This window comes from Lagenorhynchus albirostris, chromosome 1 (assembly GCF_949774975.1).
Source record: "Lagenorhynchus albirostris chromosome 1, mLagAlb1.1, whole genome shotgun sequence".
Lineage (NCBI taxonomy): Eukaryota > Metazoa > Chordata > Mammalia > Artiodactyla > Delphinidae > Lagenorhynchus > Lagenorhynchus albirostris.
In genome coordinates, this window is record NC_083095.1 from 9615662 (window position 1) to 9633629 (window position 17968).

The 17968-nt window shown below is 36.6% G+C and overlaps 1 protein-coding gene across 2 annotated transcripts in view; it reads left to right on the top strand.

Annotated features, from left to right (window-relative positions):
- The window catches only part of DICER1 (dicer 1, ribonuclease III), a 67263-nt gene that overhangs the window by 14796 nt on the left and 34499 nt on the right, over positions 1-17968 (top strand). For both annotated transcript variants that reach the window (XM_060165143.1, XM_060165223.1), the window contains exons 2-10: positions 2338-2401; positions 3698-3798; positions 7691-7879; positions 8525-8687; positions 9668-9798; positions 10717-10851; positions 11311-11471; positions 13457-13625; positions 14916-15388. In XM_060165143.1, coding sequence (XP_060021126.1) covers positions 7736-7879; positions 8525-8687; positions 9668-9798; positions 10717-10851; positions 11311-11471; positions 13457-13625; positions 14916-15388 — 1376 coding nt within the window. In that variant the 5' untranslated portion in view covers positions 2338-2401; positions 3698-3798; positions 7691-7735. The remainder of the gene's footprint in view (positions 1-2337; positions 2402-3697; positions 3799-7690; positions 7880-8524; positions 8688-9667; positions 9799-10716; positions 10852-11310; positions 11472-13456; positions 13626-14915; positions 15389-17968) is intronic.

The window sequence follows — 17968 nt, forward strand, 5'->3', positions numbered from 1 at the left end:
GTTATTTGTAAATACCTTGGATCCTTCTTGTGTGCAGATTCCTTTTTAGGAACAAGAGGAGGTGTTTGCGCACTTAAGTTCTATTTTCATTTTTAAAACTGCTCTCTCCAGTGCAGTTGAGCAGTATATTTTAGGATTTTTCTACTGTTTTAAGTTTCAAGAAGTGGATTTTGTTATTTGGCGTGAATACTTTTTGAGAATTGGACTGTTTTTTTTTTCTTTAAAGCTAATGTTGGGGAAATGTAATTAAAAACAAAATCTCCTCCCAACCCAGAAAATGTCTCCAAAAATGTAGAAGGGAAGGAAGAATTTTTATTGAGTAAGCATTAAACTAGAATGTGATGTGTATCTCAGGCTATCCACTAAAGAGATTGCAAAGACAGAAACCTTATTCTTTTGTATAGCTAAGTGGTTACAACACTTTACACCCATGTTTTCAAGATAAAATTGCTACTTTTCTCGTGTCTTTATGACTGGTGGTAGGTTTTGCAATTTGGAGTCAGTTGCCAAATTAGGCCATCCTAGGAAACTGGGAGATGGGCATTATCTTTCTTGGTGATGACATATCTTAAGGAAACATTCCTGAGAAGTGAGACTGGCTAGAGGCTTATTTGGCTTTTATAAAGATTCAAGTACAGCACAAAAGGACTGAAAAAGAAGTTCTGGAAAAAAAAAGGAGGGGAAAGAGTCTCTTTCCTTTATTTTCAAGTGGGAGAATTGAACCGCTTATGTTTAATTTGTCCTTACGTCAGCAACCTGTATTATAAACCTGTTATTTTATATCCATAGCCAAGGATGCTCTTGGCTTTGGTTGGAGTTAAAGTTAATGTCTTGGATCTCCATAGCATATTTGTTACTGTATTAGAGACTAAAAGCTCTTCAGACGTTTTTTAGTTTTATCTGTTAGCTTCCAGGAGTATTTTTGACAGTGTTTTAATGTCACAGTATTGATGTTGTGTTCACTATGTTCACTATGGAACTTCATGGTAGTTGCGCATTTTGGGCTTCATGAGAGTAGGAATGAAATCTGGACAGTAATATTTGTAAAGTTAGTAGTATCAGAATCTGTGACACGTAATAAAATGAATGAGTTGGAAGTTTTCTGTTACCAGTTTTGAAAATATGCACCAGGAAGCTCTAGATGCCTTTAGACTTCAAACTAGGAGGGTTAGCTGTCTGTTGTTACAAGCCTTTGTCTGAAAGAGTACAGCCATATATAGGATCTAGATGCTAGATTAGGTTAAGTTTGTTGGTTTATACTAGAACTTGACTGAGCATCTGGTATGTGCCATGTCTTTTTCAGAGTTATCTTAAAGGGACCTATCAAACATGAGTCATGTATGTAATTTAAATCGTAGTCATCAATTAAAATTAGAAAACTTGACCTGTTGGCTCCGTAGTATGAACATAAGTTGTCATTGTACTTGGCATGTTAACTTTCTAATTTATCTCTATACAGAATTGTCTAGGGAAGTAAGTTGGATAACTCAACAATAATTTTGTAATAGTGGAGTTGCATTAAGTTTTAAAGGATTATCAGCTTATTATTTTGGCTACGGTGTTTCTAGAAAAGAGGTGAATATGAATTGGAAAGATGTCGAGTGTGACACATCAGGCCAAGTTGGTGTATTGCATTTGCATCATACTAGGTGGCAGTACAGAACGGAATTAAAAGTCAAAGCATGAGGTAGTTTTTGAAAACACGAACTTACTCATTAGGAGAGTAAGGGGTTATAAGTTCATGTAAAGCATGGTACTGACTTACTGTAGTCTTTTAGTACTTTTTTATTTTATTTTTTTTGCGGTACGCGGGCCTCTCACTGTTGTGGCCTCTCCTGTTGTGGAGCACAGGCTCCGGACGCGCAGGCTCCGGACACTCAGGCTCAGCGGCCATGGCTCACGGGCCCAGCCGCTCCGCGGCATGTGGCATCTTTCCGGACCGGGGCACGAACCCGTGTCCCCTGCATCGGCAGGCGGACTCTCAACCACTGCGCCACCAGGGGAGCCCTCTTTTAGTATTTTTAAAGCCAGATTTTACTGGGGGGGAAATGTAATTTACTTCCAGGAATTCTCCTTATATCTAATTGGATTGTACTAACAACTCTTAAAAATTCCCAATTGTAATAGAACATAATAAATACTAATTTTTAAAGGGCAGCCGTTTCATACATACACTGTTTTCTTGATTCCCAATAGATAAATACAAAAATTGTTTTTATCAGAGATCTTATTCTGATAAGATAAATATCAGAAAAGTTTGTCAAGTAGGAAATTTCTTAAAGTTGTTTTTTAAAAATGAGTTGTATGTTCTAAAATATTCTCTCTGATTGCTTTTAGGTTACCTAGGGTATGAATTAATACAGACTTGGAAACTGAAAGAACTTAGAATCAGCATTTTGAGGTAAATATGTACATACTAAAGTAGTGTTAAGGTTTCCCCATTCTGCTTTGTTACCTTATTAGCGAAACCGATTTGTGTATGAAATGAGAAAGTTCAACCTCCATGCACGCACTATAGACTAGACTAGACTAGACACAAATAAGTGAAAAGAAACCACTGCCAATTTGTTTTTCCTGAGCTTGTGGTAGTAGAAGCATTGCAGTTAAGGAGCATAAATGAAATCCGGTATCAAATCTAAAAAAAGCAACATTTGTTGATTAAATCAAGCTTTTCACCTCAGTACTTTATGCTTCCTCATTTATTTTTTTAATTAATTTATTAATTTATCTTTGGCTGTGTTGGGTCTTCATTTCTGTGCGAGGGCTTTCTCTAGTTGTGGCAAGCGGGGCCACTCTTCATCACAGTGCGCGGGCCTCTCACTGTCGCGGCCTCTCTTGTTGCGGAGCACAGGCTCCAGATGTGCAGGCTCAGTAGTTGTGGCTCACGGGCCTAGTTGCTCCGCGGCATGTGGGATCTTCCCAGACCAGGGCTCGAACCCGTGTCCCCTGCATTAGCAGGCAGAGTCTCAACCACTGTGCCACCAGGGAAGCCCTACGCTTCCTTATTTTTTGACTTATAATTTTGATTTTGATTTATAATCTCTTAGGATTATTTAGGACCACCCCTAAATTTAAATTTCTCCACAGTATTGACATTGTTGAACTGTGTTTTTAAATTTTTATTCATAAATGAATTTTATAAAAGAGTTTATCTTTAGATTAAATTGTTCTTTGAGTTCGTATTTTTAATTTCCTTTGAGAAGTTGAAATTGCTGATAGATTTCATACTTGTAGTGAAAACTTGCTGCCGGGTGATTTGGATTACTCAGCCAGGTACTCTTCTGGGGATCTTCTTTACTTCTTTTGTGTATATGAACTTAGGAAATGACACATCTCTGTCCTTTTATTTATTTATTTATTCCATTTCCCTAATCACTGTCTTTAGAATTTATGTACTTTGTTTGATTTCCTTGCATTCATTTTTAAATCTTTCCTCTAACTTTTCTCAAGACAGCCCACGCCCCACCCCAGTCTCTGGGAATTAGGCATGCTATTGTTATAGCTCATTCTCTTGTTCTTTGTTTTAGAATAAGACTTAGTATCCTAAAATAACCCAGATGTCTTTTGTTTAAATTTTAATCCAAAGTAATGGCCTTTTATTCAGCTTTTCATATCCATAAGGCTTTCTTGTAGATGCGTTTATATTTAGTTTAAGTACAGGAGTCTTAAACTTGGCTATTTTTGCATTTATTTTTAGAGCAGAAGCTTGGGTATGCTGTGATTTTCCAATAAACTGCTATCACAATGTCAAAATGCAGTTCAGACAACAGCAACACAGAGATCTCAAACATTAAGACGGTAAATCTGGGCTTTATCGTATGTGGAAAGAGGAAGAGAGTTTTTATTCATGTGTTTTACTAAGTTATTTCTAAATGAACCATATAAAAGCTATGAAACAACCTCACAGCTTTCATGAGTGTTAATTGTTTGACCAGAAATTTGAAATCTATGATTGGAAAATAGTCATGTGGATTACTGTGTTGGCTCTGCTGAAGCAGTTAACCATAGTCAGTTAATCTGTGAAACTATAGAACTTTCACTTACCAGCAGGGATTCAGAGCTTTTCATTAAGACCAAGTTAAGATAAAAAAATCTATTTAAACATGCCAAAGAAAGTAAAAATTGGCAAAATTATAGGTTTTTCAGTTTTCACATTATTGGATTCCTTGTTGAGTTTTTTAATGTTGGATTTGCTGTCTTCAAATAGATAGTGTATCGCTGGGGCCAGTCACTGTGTACTAAATGAATGAAAATTAATTTAAATATTGTGACCTTCTGGAAGTGTAACGGGGTGGGTTCAATTGCCGTCCTCCATTTCCCTGCAAATTCTCTGTCTTGTATCCACCCTTCAGGGTGAGTAGGAGTGGTGCGGGTATGGATTTCCAAACCAAATACTGTAGAAATAACTTTTGAACTATGATTCTGTTCTGTATGGTATTGTGTGGACATTCATGAATCTCTGATTCAGTTCATCAGATATTTATTTAAATGTGCATATGGTACATTATACCAGGTAATAAGAGCTGCAAAGAATGAGACACACGTCTAGTTCTCGTGGAGCAGGTTTGCCAGTGCGCCAGGAAAAGGATAAGCCGTGTATGTATGTGTCCCTGTGAATGTATGCGATGTGATGTAAGTTGTAAAAGGCAAATGGAAACTGCTTGAAGGTTTTCATGTCACGCACATGGGCAATATTTGCATTTTACGAACCTGTATTTTTTTGTTTGCCATGTCTGGGGTGTGATTTGGTTCAGTAGGTGGTAGGAATATGTGTGAGACATACAGCTCTTGTACTCAAGGAGATCCTAGTCTAATGGGTAATATTTATTTATTTACTTTTTAAAACTCTTTATTTGGAAGTAATTTCAAACGGACAGAAAATAAGATTAGGACAAAGAATATGTGCTTTACCTATTTTGCCCCATTTGCTTTATCAGTTGCACCCATTCTCTCTCTGTATATCTACGTGTAGTTTCTTCTTCTGAACCATTTGAGAATAAGTTGCATACGACATGACCCTTTTACTCCTAAATATTTCCCTATATATTTGTCAAGAATAAGGATGCTCCCCTACATAGTCATGGTGCGGTTATCAACTCAGTGAATGTAACACTGCTGTATCTACAGCCTTATCAGTGGACTCTGTAATGGTCTTTATGGCATTGCTCTCAGGAAAGGATCCAGTCTGAGGTCAGTTACTGCGTTTAGTTGTCATGTCTCTAGAGTCTTCTTTAATCGGGAACATTTTCATAGTTTTTCTTTGTACTGATACTGATAATTTTGAAGAATATAGTTCCCCCTTAAGAAAATGGAACAACAACAGCAAAAAAGGAACATTCTTCTATTTTTTAGACTATTCTAAAAATAGACTTTATTTTTAAACTACTTTATATAGTCTATAATAAATTTTTAACTAAATATTTATAAATAGAGTATTTTTAGACTATTTTTTAGACTGTTCTAAAAATAGGACATTCATTTACTTTTTAGACTATTTTCTGGCACTGTCATTATTATTAACGTTGTCTACATGAAAAGAAATGATGACAGTGATAGGAAGGAGGGTTCCTGCTGTACATGGTTTCTGGAGGTGGAAGAAGTGTGTTTGGGGATTTACACTGCAGCCCTCTTTTCTCCTTTTAAAATTTCCATCCACCACCAGGATTTAGGCTTCTTTCCTGATCCCTTCCACCATGTCTTTGTTTGGTCTTGGATTAACATTTGGGTTGGGTGAAAAGTGAGGTGTCAGGCTTAACAATGATAAATCATCCTACCAGTAAGCAGCCTGGAGTAATGAAGGAGAAGTACAGTTGTCCTTCAGTACCCACAGGAATTGGTTCCGGGTGCCCTGCAGATGCCCAAATCCATGGATGCTCACGTCCCTTGCATAGTACAGTTGGCCCTCCGTATCTTTGGATTCATCCAACCAAGGATAGATTCGACCTGCGGGTGTGGAACCCGTGGATAAGGAGGACCGTAGAGATATCCCAAGAATGGTAGGCAGGTGGGAAGTGCCTGCAAATCTCTTGGGCCTTCAGCGTGACCTGCTGGATCTTAGGAAGTTAGGTAAAATAGCCTTCCGCTTCAGGTTCTCTGCAGCGGCGTTAGGAAGCTTGAATGATCAACCTGAGGGTGTTTATCCTGTGGGCCTGTAGAATTGGGAGAAGTGAATGCTGAGTGTAAAAGGGGTAAAAGGAAAGGCTGTTGGGACTTTGATTCAGTAGAGGGTGAGCACATTATTTCTCATGAAAGACATAGTTCTGCTTGACCCAGGCAAAATAATGACTTGATAGTTTTTCATAATGTACTCTGGAATGCTGTGCTTGCCATCTTCCTCTGAGAGGGATAATGAGAATGGTTGTGCTGTCTGGTCCACGGACACGCCTGCCTTGCTGAGGTCCTTGGCCCTGCAGCCATTTGCCCCTTTACCATTTACTTGAGATCCTACTTGTATTAGCTGGATGTTGAATTCTTGTCAACTGAATTGAGCTCTGAAATCAGAATTTGGTATTATACTTATGCATAAAAGAGACTCTACTCTTGAGACTTCTTGTTGGATTAGCTGCAACAATTTAAGTCACTGTGTTGTACAATGGTTATAAATGTAACATGTCAAGAGATTCAGAGTTTTTGTTGTCAAGGAACAAAGAGTGGGGATTCTTTCTTTCCAGTGTCATAGAGTAATAACAATGAACACTGCAAAGCAGTACAAGGGAGAAAATTCCCTTCTACAAGGCAGGTAAATTGTGCTGATGATGGACTTTCACATAGAGATTTGAAACCCTAACCCTCTATCTGCAGGTTAGGAATTTTAAAAAGACTGAATTATTATTTTCTCATTTTACATAATCATTTTTATCTTTGGAGAAGAATATATGCAATATAGAAGAGTGCTTAGATACCATGAAATAACTTTTATTTCACAGAATGGTGTTGCCTTGTTTTAATTTATCTAGGATATGAATAATTTTAAAGATACATATGTAAGTAGTTGAGCAGCTGTGCAGTTGTGATAGGTTGTCAATTGAGAAGAATGACCGTCTGTGTTTATGGTCCTTTGGTAAAATGGCCAAGTGTTGGCAGGCATTTGAATCCTTCCTGAGTGCGGGCACAGTGCGAAGTGCCTTCCATACAGTTTTCTCATTATTTTATCAATAGTAGCGTCATAGAATTTACAAAGAATGTTTGAAATATATTTACGTATGTATTTACATGTTTTGTATATATACACGTATTTTACAGGGCATCGATACTGTACATATTTTCTCTTAAAGGTATATTATGGACACAGTTCTGTGTCAGTAAATACAGATCTGTCTTATCTTATGGATTTATAGTATTCTATTTTAAGACTAGACCATAATTTACTTAGCTAATTTTTGATTAATTCATTTTAAGGTTATTTCTTGTTCTTAAGTAATAATGCAGCGATAAATATTCATGTGTTTACCTCTTTGTGCAGCCGCCTAATTCTTTTAGACAGGTTTCTAGGTGTAGAATTGCTGGGTTGGCGAGTACAGAATGCTTGACTTTTAAAACGATCCTCTTAGATCACGAAAAAGCTAAAGCAATTATGAAGAGTTTGAAAAGGCCCATAGGAATGATATTCTGATGTTCCTCTTGTTTCCGTGCTTTCTTTTGTTTTTAACCCTGCATGGTTGTGTAATGGTATTCTTTTTCCCTTTTGTAGTAAGCTGTGCTAGAACAAAAATGCAATGAAAGAAACACTGGATGAATGAAAAGCCCTGCTTTGCAACCCCTCAGCATGGCAGGCCTGCAGCTCATGACCCCTGCTTCCTCACCAATGGGTCCTTTCTTTGGACTGCCATGGCAACAAGAAGCAATTCATGATAACATTTATACGCCAAGAAAATATCAGGTACTAATGAGAACACTAATACTGGAGCATTTTCACTAAAATGGAATAAATTAGCATACAGTTGACACAACTTATATAAAACTCCTTTACCTTTTCAAGCTTTCCTCTTCTGATTAATTTTCTCATTCCAGATACTTTTTTTCTTAATAGTCCTTTTCTTTTCTAACATCTGCTGGGTAATTGATTTGATAGTTTTATTGGTGAAATTTCTTTTTCTTTTTTTTTTTTCCCCTGTGAAAACTTCACTGTTCCTTAGTATCTATTTGGGTGTGTCTGTCCTCATGATCTGGGTAGGAATTGAGATTGGTTTGAACAACCTTGGACTGGCAGAAGAACCATGGTTATAGTCATTTCAGTTCATATTATTCTAGAGAAGTTTTCTGTCCCTGTGAAAATAATTCTTAAAGAAATTGTAAATGCCATTTCAACACATTTACACAGCACAGCTATGTGTAACCGGTATTTTAATGCCTCTGATTATTATTCTTATATAAAGATGTAGAACGTATGCTTTTTGAAGGGGCAGATTTGTTGGAGGAAGATTTTAGAAAACAGTGAAATTTTCTGAATTAAAACAAATCCAATTTTGTAAATTCTGTACTTAGATAAGAAGTGTATAATCTCTTTTTCCCACTGTATTTCTAGGTTGAACTGCTTGAAGCAGCTCTGGATCATAATACCATAGTCTGTTTAAACACTGGCTCAGGGAAGACGTTTATTGCAGTACTACTCACTAAAGAGCTGTCCTATCAGATCAGGGGAGACTTCAACAGAAATGGCAAAAGGACGGTGTTCTTGGTCAACTCTGGTAATAAAAAATTATTTTATCAAATTGTGTGGAGGAAAACTGGATGAGATTTTATGGTTAAGGAGATTTTTTCTGTGGGTATTAAGTTAAACTCTTGAAAGTATAGAGAGGTTGATGAATAATGTTTGTTGAAGCAGAAATATCATTCTGTCTTATTTCTTAGCTTTATAGTATTTCTCTTAAATGTTAGTCATCTTACTTCATAGGTGTTAAACTTCAGCTTTTTTCTAAAACGTAATTGCATTTAATTCCGATTCTGCATTTTTTTTGAAGGATTACTTTCGGAATATAATCTGATCTAAGTAGTTATTTTTGTTTTTGATGTTTTAGCTTCACACAGTGTATCAAAAGGTGCTTGATTATGAAATAGGTAACTTTGATTTATGATCTTGCTATACCAGTTGTAGAAAGAAAGTTAGATGCTTAACTTAAAAGTTAGATATTCAGTAAGAGTTTAAAGTACTGGGTTTTATGTGTTTGGGATTAGATATTAAACTAAAAAGTATAAAATGTGAACATAAACTGCTCGGGTACTAATATAACCATGTCACTCCTCTTCTTTTTTTTTTTTAGATTGTCTCAGCATGTGATGTTCTCATGTGCTTTAAATACATATTAGTCTGTCTTATTTCTTGGTGATACAGTCTGATTTTATTGAAGAAAACAGGAAGGGTGGATCTGGAGTAGTTGCCATTCCAACCTAGAAATTATATTCTTAGATTGGGGAAAAATCACCTTTAAAGAAGGAAGGTGGTATAAGGCTCTCTGAAGTGAATGACAGAGGGTGGGGTGGTGAGTCTAATAAGTGTGTTTTGGAGATTACTGTGAAAATATGATTTTAAATTGGCTATCTAAAAAATTGGTGGTCAGGTGTAATATATAATAATAAGGATTTCCTTAACTGTTTAACTGTTAGTAGTCCAGAGAGCCATTTAGGGAAGAGTTCTCATATTTACATGGAATATTATATTTGTAATCAGCAAACCAGGTAGCTCAACAAGTGTCAGCTGTCAGAACTCACTCAGATCTCAAGGTTGGGGAATACTCAAACCTGGAAGTAAGTGCATCTTGGACAAAAGAGAAATGGAACCAAGAGTTTACTAAGCACCAGGTAAGACTTGTAGAGAATTTTCACTTAATAAATCTGTACAAGTCCTTGGTTTATAAGATGATCTGTAGCCTTGGTTGTCTGAATTAGGTTTGAAAACTCTACTTTTCTGTACTTTGTCAGCCTAGAAGCTAGCCCTCATGTGTTTTCTTACTATAATCTCATCCTAAAGCCAGGTAAATTACTGACATGTATTGCTCTTATGCGATAGAAAAGAAACAGCTTTTACAGTATGATTTACTTGCTTGAAAAACACAAATTCCTATGACCTATTTCCATCTTGCAGATAACTTGCTTTCACAAAGTTTATTCTTGAGTTAAATGTCTTGAAACTGGAGACGTTTCTTGGTTGAGATCTTAGCGTCTTTGATGGAAGACTTCCTCGTAGACGTTTCCATGTAGCCAGCTTGTGTTGAGGGCCTTTCGTGTGTTGGATCTGAAGTGGTTAAGAGATGCTTCCTAACTAACCTAAGCAGTCCCCAGTTTGCTAGTATGTCTTACATATTGGGGTAAAGCCCTCATTAGTAAAGCACTTAAAATCCACAGAATGATAAGCCCCTGTCTGCTTCCAGAAAACCTTGTCAGTTTGATGGGGAAAAACTGTGATAAAACTGATAGGTCTTATCAGTCAAAATTATGGCTCTAGGAACCTAAAAACCTGAAGTAGATTTAGTAGATTTATCATAAAAACATGATCTCCATTATCAAAATTTTCTTTCTTGTCTCTTTCCGCGTTTTCCTAATTTTACACCTTGGTTCTCAAGTACGAGCTTCCATACGTTGAGGATTTGGGTTTTAATTTTTACTGATGAGTGTCTTAATCTTCACCTAAAATACAGTGGTTTCATAATCTGATTTCATAGAAGTGTGTCCAGGCAGGTGAATGGCATGTGTTGTATACTGATAGCAGCTTTATTTTAGGTTCTCGTTATGACTTGCTATGTCGCCTTGAATGTTTTGAAAAATGGTTACTTATCACTATCAGACATTAACCTTTTGGTGTTCGATGAGTGTCATCTTGCAATCCTAGACCACCCCTACCGAGAAATTATGAAGGTAAGTTTTTAGATTTTATCAGTCTTAATAATGCAGGTCAAATTACTGAGTATAAGCAATGTTTTTATAGATCAAAAGCAGTATTAGTTACCAGTTTGGGGAACTTGGTTCCAGTGTAGGAATGAATGAATGAATATTAAATTAATGTTCATTTAAATCTATAACCTATAATATTAAACTGTAATAAATTTATAACAAGTTCTAAATCTATAATAAAAATTTAAACATAATATAAATCAATAAATTATATGATCTATCATAAGTGAATTCATGATCCATCATAGCATATTTAAATGTTCCTTTTTGATAAACTGATCTTTTAAACAAGCTACAGTAATTCTATAAGTGATAATTTTAGTATTTGTTAGGTCTTCTTGACATGTTTTATTAGGATGCTGTCTCTTTGGTTAGGGCCTTGCAAAATGAATCCCTTACTGTCAGTATCTTTTGTTTTGTTAGCTCTGTGAAAATTGTCCATCATGTCCTCGTATTTTGGGACTAACTGCTTCCATTTTAAATGGGAAATGTGATCCAGAGGAATTGGAAGAAAAGATTCAGAAACTGGAGAAAATTCTTAAGAGTAATGCTGAAACTGCAACTGACTTGGTGGTCTTAGACAGGTATGCACTTCGTATTGACTTGGCTTTAATGAGACCTGCTATGACAGTTTTAGGCCTTCAGTCTCAGTGCTTTGCAGATAGTCTCTAAGAGAACAAATGGCTATTAAAAGGAAAGAGCAAGGCTAAGAATTCCTTATCAGGATAGTCATCTTCGAATGCAAGAATCTGACGTTATTTCCACAGAGAGTAACGGAGGTGTTTCTGCCTTAAGAGGAAATGCCTCATAAGCGCGGGCCCATCCTATTTGCTGGTGTTGACGAGGACTGGGGAACTCAGGAAATCGGCGTCCTTTTCTACAAGTGTGGACACTTTGTTGTTTTGACCCATGTGTCCCACATGATGCTTTGAAAGAGCATTTATTTATTTACAGGATTCAATATTTTACAACCTGCTTTAAAATAATAGGAAACACCCTCTAGTTTTGAAAGTGGGTGTAAATTTCTGAGAAGATGTTTATGACTTTGAGGTTTGTCTCTTTTCGAAGGGGTTGCTGTTTCGAGTTTCATTAAAACGTGCAGACACAAACAGCCTTTTTGATCTAAGTTGGTGGAAGTGAGCCTATATAAATGAGGTTTTTAAATAAATATAACTAATTCAATTCATATTAAAATACCCTTATTAGATATAGCCTTTAACAAGGTTAAAGATTACCAAGCGGTGGTTCTTAGAACAGTTATAATAGAGATGACTTATTTCTCAGGTTATGAAGTTATGAAGTTAAGTCACACATGGGTTTTGAGTACTGGTTATGAAGTTAAGTCACACATGGGTTTTGAAGTTATGAAGGTTATGAAGGTTATGAAGTTAAGTCACACATGGGTTTTGAGTACTGGTTATGAAGTTAAGTCACACATGGGTTTTGAGTACTGGCTCCACTAATTGTAAGCCATGTGACTTCAAGTGAGTCATTTATTGTTCCTGAGCCTGTAAAATGGCATTAGTGTTTCAAGGGATTCTTTGATGGCATGGAAAACACCTTGTGGTGTACGTGTCATTTAGTAGGATTTTGTAAAGAGTTCTCTGTGGAGTGAGGTGAAAAGGTAACTTGTAGATTCATAAAACTTACGAATCCAAATGTAAGGTGAAATACAAATCTCATGGCCTTAAGGACATGCTGTTTTCTGATTTTCCTGAGCTAAGACAGTCTGTGATGTAGAAGTGAAAGGCTGTACTTTTGCTTTTATCTGACCTGAATTAGATTGGTAGGCCTGTACTACTTGAAGTCTTTAGGAGAAGCAGTGGTATTAGAGTGTTTGGGTAAAACTGGTAAGTAATCTATTGAGTCTGGCATTACCTAATTCTCAAAATGTGACTCTTAAAAATTCTCTTTGGGAATAATGAAAACTGTAGTATTTAAATATGTCTTTATTGTGTTTCTTTTCCTTAATTAATTATTATATGTGCTTTTAGGATTTTGTGTGTTGTTCTGCTTGTCGTATTATGAAAGTCATGAAAGATCCAATTACATGAATGATAATGTAATTGAAATTTGGAGGAGGTTTCCTTATGAAGATATGTTAAAAACACATTAAAAATAAAACTGACATTTGCAAATGCTAAACGTTTTCAAATAGTGTGGAAATGGATAAATTTAATGGTAACACTTCCTCTCTATGATCTTCTCCCCTCCCCCTTCCCTATTTCTGCTTCTGAGAAATCATCATTATTGAGTTTCTTGAGTATTTTGACTAACATTGTTTCTCATTCTGGATGATGCCTAAGGGGGCAAAAGATGAAAGGCTAAACCTAAAAAACCAAATGAAAAACCTGGGATAATAATGCAGTAACAAAATTCATATTGAGACCTAACAGGCAAACACAGTACGGATAGAAGGAGCACCACTTTAGGAATGCTTGTTGTGAGCCTGCTTGTTACTCCAAATGAAAATAGGAAGTTTCTTTTTTGGTTTAGATATATAATGGATTGTAATGCTGGAGTGAATTTGTGTATTGTGTATTGACAACTTTTGTTTCTGATATTAAAGATATACTTCTCAGCCATGTGAGATTGTGGTAGACTGTGGACCATTTACTGACAGAAGTGGGCTTTATGAAAGACTGCTGATGGAATTAGAAGAAGCACTTAATTTTATCAATGACTGTAACATATCTGTACATTCAAAAGAAAGAGATTCTACTTTAATTTCTAAACAGGTAAGCATATACAAAGTAAGTATGGGGAGTATAATAAAAGGCTTCTATTTATTTTTAATGTTGAAATGAATATTCTTCTAATGAGGCTGTTTTATATACATTTTAGTTTAAGGCCTTACCTTCTTATCTCTGGACATTTTTCGTTGAATGTATCGCATTGGGTTGAGTGTACTATTACCCGACAGACAGTTATATTATTAAATATAGACCTCCCTGGTTTAAGGAGATTCATGATTATTTAAGTATAAGAAGTGAGTCCAGTTTTTTTTTTTTTTTTTTCTTGGTCAGATGAATTAGTTCCTGATCAAACCCCCGGGCTGAATGAATTCTTCGGCTCTTTCTTTGTATGTGACTGGATATGAGCTTGTCATCCCTGAACAGCGCAGCTTTGAGAAGCAATTCCTTAGGACGGTGGCCTTCAAAGTGTGGGCCCTAGATGAGCAGCTTCCCTCTGGAACTTTTTAGACATGCAGATGACAGGCCCCACCCTTGACCTGCTGAATTTGAAGCTCTGTGGGTGGGGTCCAGCAGTCTGAGATTTGACAAGCCCTTCAGTTATCCCGATGCCATTAAAACTTGAGAACCATTGTCCCAGGACTTTGCAGCCAGTTGTGAACGGTAGCACTGTACTGAATCTAAGTCTTAATTCTCTCCTGCTGGTTTTCTTCTGGAGCAGCAGTGCCCAGGCTCTGCTCAACACTTGTCTTCTCATTAAGTCCATGTTCAACCCAGTGTGTCTTTTACTTGCCTGCAGAACTGGCAGTCCCTCAGTTTTTAGCTTTAATAAGGATTTACATTCTGCTCTGAGCTCGGCTTGTAAGATGTGGCACTCTGCGCATAGATAAAGTTCAAGGAAAATTGTTTTGTTTTTCTTTGATACCTAGAATAAAATTACATACTCTGTTGCATTTGCATGTATATGTATATTCTGCTACATAGTTCTTTGCATATTTACCTAGAAGTAAATGACTCAGTTGTACTTTGAACTAATCACAGTTCTAAAATTGCTTTATTAACTGTATACAATTGCATCTTTTAATTTCTCTTATTTGATTATTTTCGCTGGGGAAAACAAAAGGATGGTTCTGGGCATATATGTGAAAAAGTAGAGCTTGAAAAGACCATTGGCCCTTCCCCCTAACCTTGGGGAATTAACCTCAGTGTTTATATTAGAGGGGTAAATTTATTTTGAAGGGGCAGACTAAAGACAACTTAAATCCCAGTTAAACTCCATATGAAAATAACTACATGATTATTGTTTAGCATTTGGGCCTTTACATTGTTTTGTAGATACTCTCAGACTGTCGTGCGGTATTGGTAGTTCTGGGACCCTGGTGTGCAGATAAAGTAGCTGGAATGATGGTAAGAGAACTACAGAAATATATCAAACACGAACAAGAGGAGCTGCACAGGAAATTTCTATTGTTTACAGACACTTTCCTAAGGAAAATCCATGCACTATGTGAAGAGCACTTCTCACCTGCCTCACTTGACCTGAAATTTGTAACTCCGAAAGTAATAAAACTGCTTGAAATCTTACGCAAATATAAACCGTATGAGCGACAGCAGTTTGAAAGCGTTGAGTGGTATAATAATAGGAATCAGGATAATTACGTGTCTTGGAGTGATTCTGAGGATGATGAAGAGGATGAAGAAATTGAAGAAAAAGAAAAGCCAGAGACAAATTTTCCTTCTCCATTTACCAATATTTTGTGTGGAATTATTTTTGTGGAAAGAAGATATACAGCAGTTGTCTTAAACAGGTAAATCTCTAAGATTAACATTTTTCCCATAGTAGAACAGGCAGCTCTTTGTTTTGTGAAGTGATATGTTGTAATAGCTTTAAGAGCTACCAGAAGGCTTTTATGTAAGTGTCCTGTACTTTTGGCACCATCCCCGTAACTCATGTGTTACGCTATACTGGGATTGACAGGATGTTTATATATACAGTAGCTTTCCCCGAAGGCTAGATTTGATATGACTGAGGTTTTTTCCCCTAAAGGGTGCTAATCTTTTCTAATCCATTAAAATAGAGTGCAAGTGTAGAAAAATTGTTACATTACAGTAAAGCATTCCTTGTTTCATATTAATTGTTAGATTCAGTTAGATATTTACTAACCTGTGACTATGATGTGTTAGGCATTGTGTTGAGCATTTCACACCAAGCTTTCTCCTTCAGGTAAATCTTAAAGATAAATTTTATCGGGGTGTTACTGTGGCTAATTTTTCTGTGTTAGCTTTTTTCCTTACCAAATGTCGATTCAAGTTGGCACGTTTGCAGTGAAAAGTTTTCAGCAGCTGGATTTGAAATTTGGATTGGTTCATAGACTACATATTAAAATTTTCTGAATCAGAGGAAAATAAAAATGTTAGGGAGGAATTCAGAGGATATTGGCAAAGGTGACAGCGAATGCCAATAAGGTTGTGAATTCCCACCCTACCCCCTTCTTCAATAGAAGTGTATTTTTCCTGAATATAGACCCAGCCAGCTGAGGAGCTACACTTCAGATTTGTGTCAAATGGTCACTTACTGTATGGTTCTTTTGACTTGTGGATGGATGCTCTACTATTTACAAGGGCCAAAAAGGGTCCTTATTTTGCACTTCAATCTACTTTTCTACAAGATCCATTAATTGGCCAAAGTTGATCCCTAAGAGCCTTTTCTGCAAGTATTGATCTCTGAGGAGAAATTAAGCTTTGTTTCCTGAGGTAATTTGGGATTTTTTTTTTTTTTTTTCAAACTGCTCTGACTGTTTGGGGGCCTCGAGAACTTACTTGAATAACGAGAAATTGGACTCTGGGGAAGTCATCTGGCGGTTTTCGGTCTGGTAATTTTCATAGTCATTGGGCCTGATTCTTGTGATGAATAGGAGGTAAAGTAACTTCAGGTAGGGAATTACATTGGAATCAGAAGTTTAAGGTTGGAAAGGGACTTCACTGACTATCTAATCCAAGCCACTTACTTTTATAAAAAAGAGAAAGGCCTCAGGAGGAAAAGTGATTTGCTCTGAGTTAAATTGCCAGTCAGTGGCAGAGACAACTCTAGAATCCTGATATTCTGCCTCCTAGTTTTCAGTTCTTTGTGTAATCATAATGCCCTTGGGTATGACAGAACACTAAAAACCAGTGCTTTCCATTGGGAAGGCTGCCAGGAGACAGTCCAGGGAGTGCGTATCTGTTCGGGTTGTTTCTTAGAATGGGGGAAAGGCATTTTGGGGGTCAGAAAAGTTTAGCGTTGGCACAGTTGTAAGCCAAGTTATAGACGTACTCCCTGCCCCTATACAGGATGGTTTAAGAATTAAATAAATTTTCTGGGGCTTGGAGAGAAGTCGGGGTTCATTTTCTTCCTTTCCCCACTTTTCTGCATGCGTTTTTAAGTGTAGAGATGTACTCGCTTTCACTGCAGGAATATCAGCCTGAAAAGGTTTATCAGAAGTCAATGTTACTTCCTGTTGACTTTGAGGATCAGATTAGTTGTGATCAACTTTCATAAAATGTGGCTGGAATTCAGTGTTGGATGATGAATCAGGAGCGGTTTGAGGCTTGGCTTTATGGGCAGCTAATTAAATATACAATAGAGGTCTTGTCCCGGTAAGCTTTTTAATAAGCTTAGAAAAACTTCCTGAAATCCAGATTCTTTCCTTCCATCAGTTTAATGGGAGGAAAAACCCTTCTTCAGTGAACAGTTTAATGGGAGTACAAGCTATTGTAATACACAGGCAGTTTTCTATCCTCCTAATTAAAAAAATAAATCACAGCTACTTCTATATATAATGTAGTATGTGTACAGTCTTCTGTTTATAGTTTTTCTTTTGCCTTTTGTGTTTAGGGCCTTATCATTTATAATTTACCTTTATATATTTTTTAAAATTTCAGAACAGTCCATGAGGGAAGAAGGTAGATGTTTTTACTATATCATAGATGAGGAAAATAACACTCAGTTTGTGACCTCCTAAAGTAATGCAAGTATCAAGTGGCAGAAAGTGGTTTCCACTCTCCAAGTCTAGAGCTCTTTTCAGTGTGTAATTTACTAGTATTGTGTGACTTTCACCAGTTTTTCCATTAATGTCCTCTTTTTTTAAAAAAAAAAAAATATATATATATATATTTATTTATTTGTTTTGGCTGCACTGGGTCTTAGCTGCGGCACACGGGATCTTTGTTGCGGCATGCAGGATCTTTAGTTGCGCTATGCATGTGGGATCTAGTTCCCTGACCAGGGATTGAACCCAGGCCCCTGCATTGGGAGCGCAGAGTCTTACCCACTGGACCACCAGGGAAGTCCCTATTAATGTCCTCTTTTTAATCCAAGGTGTACCAGAGTTCATTTAGTTGTTACATTT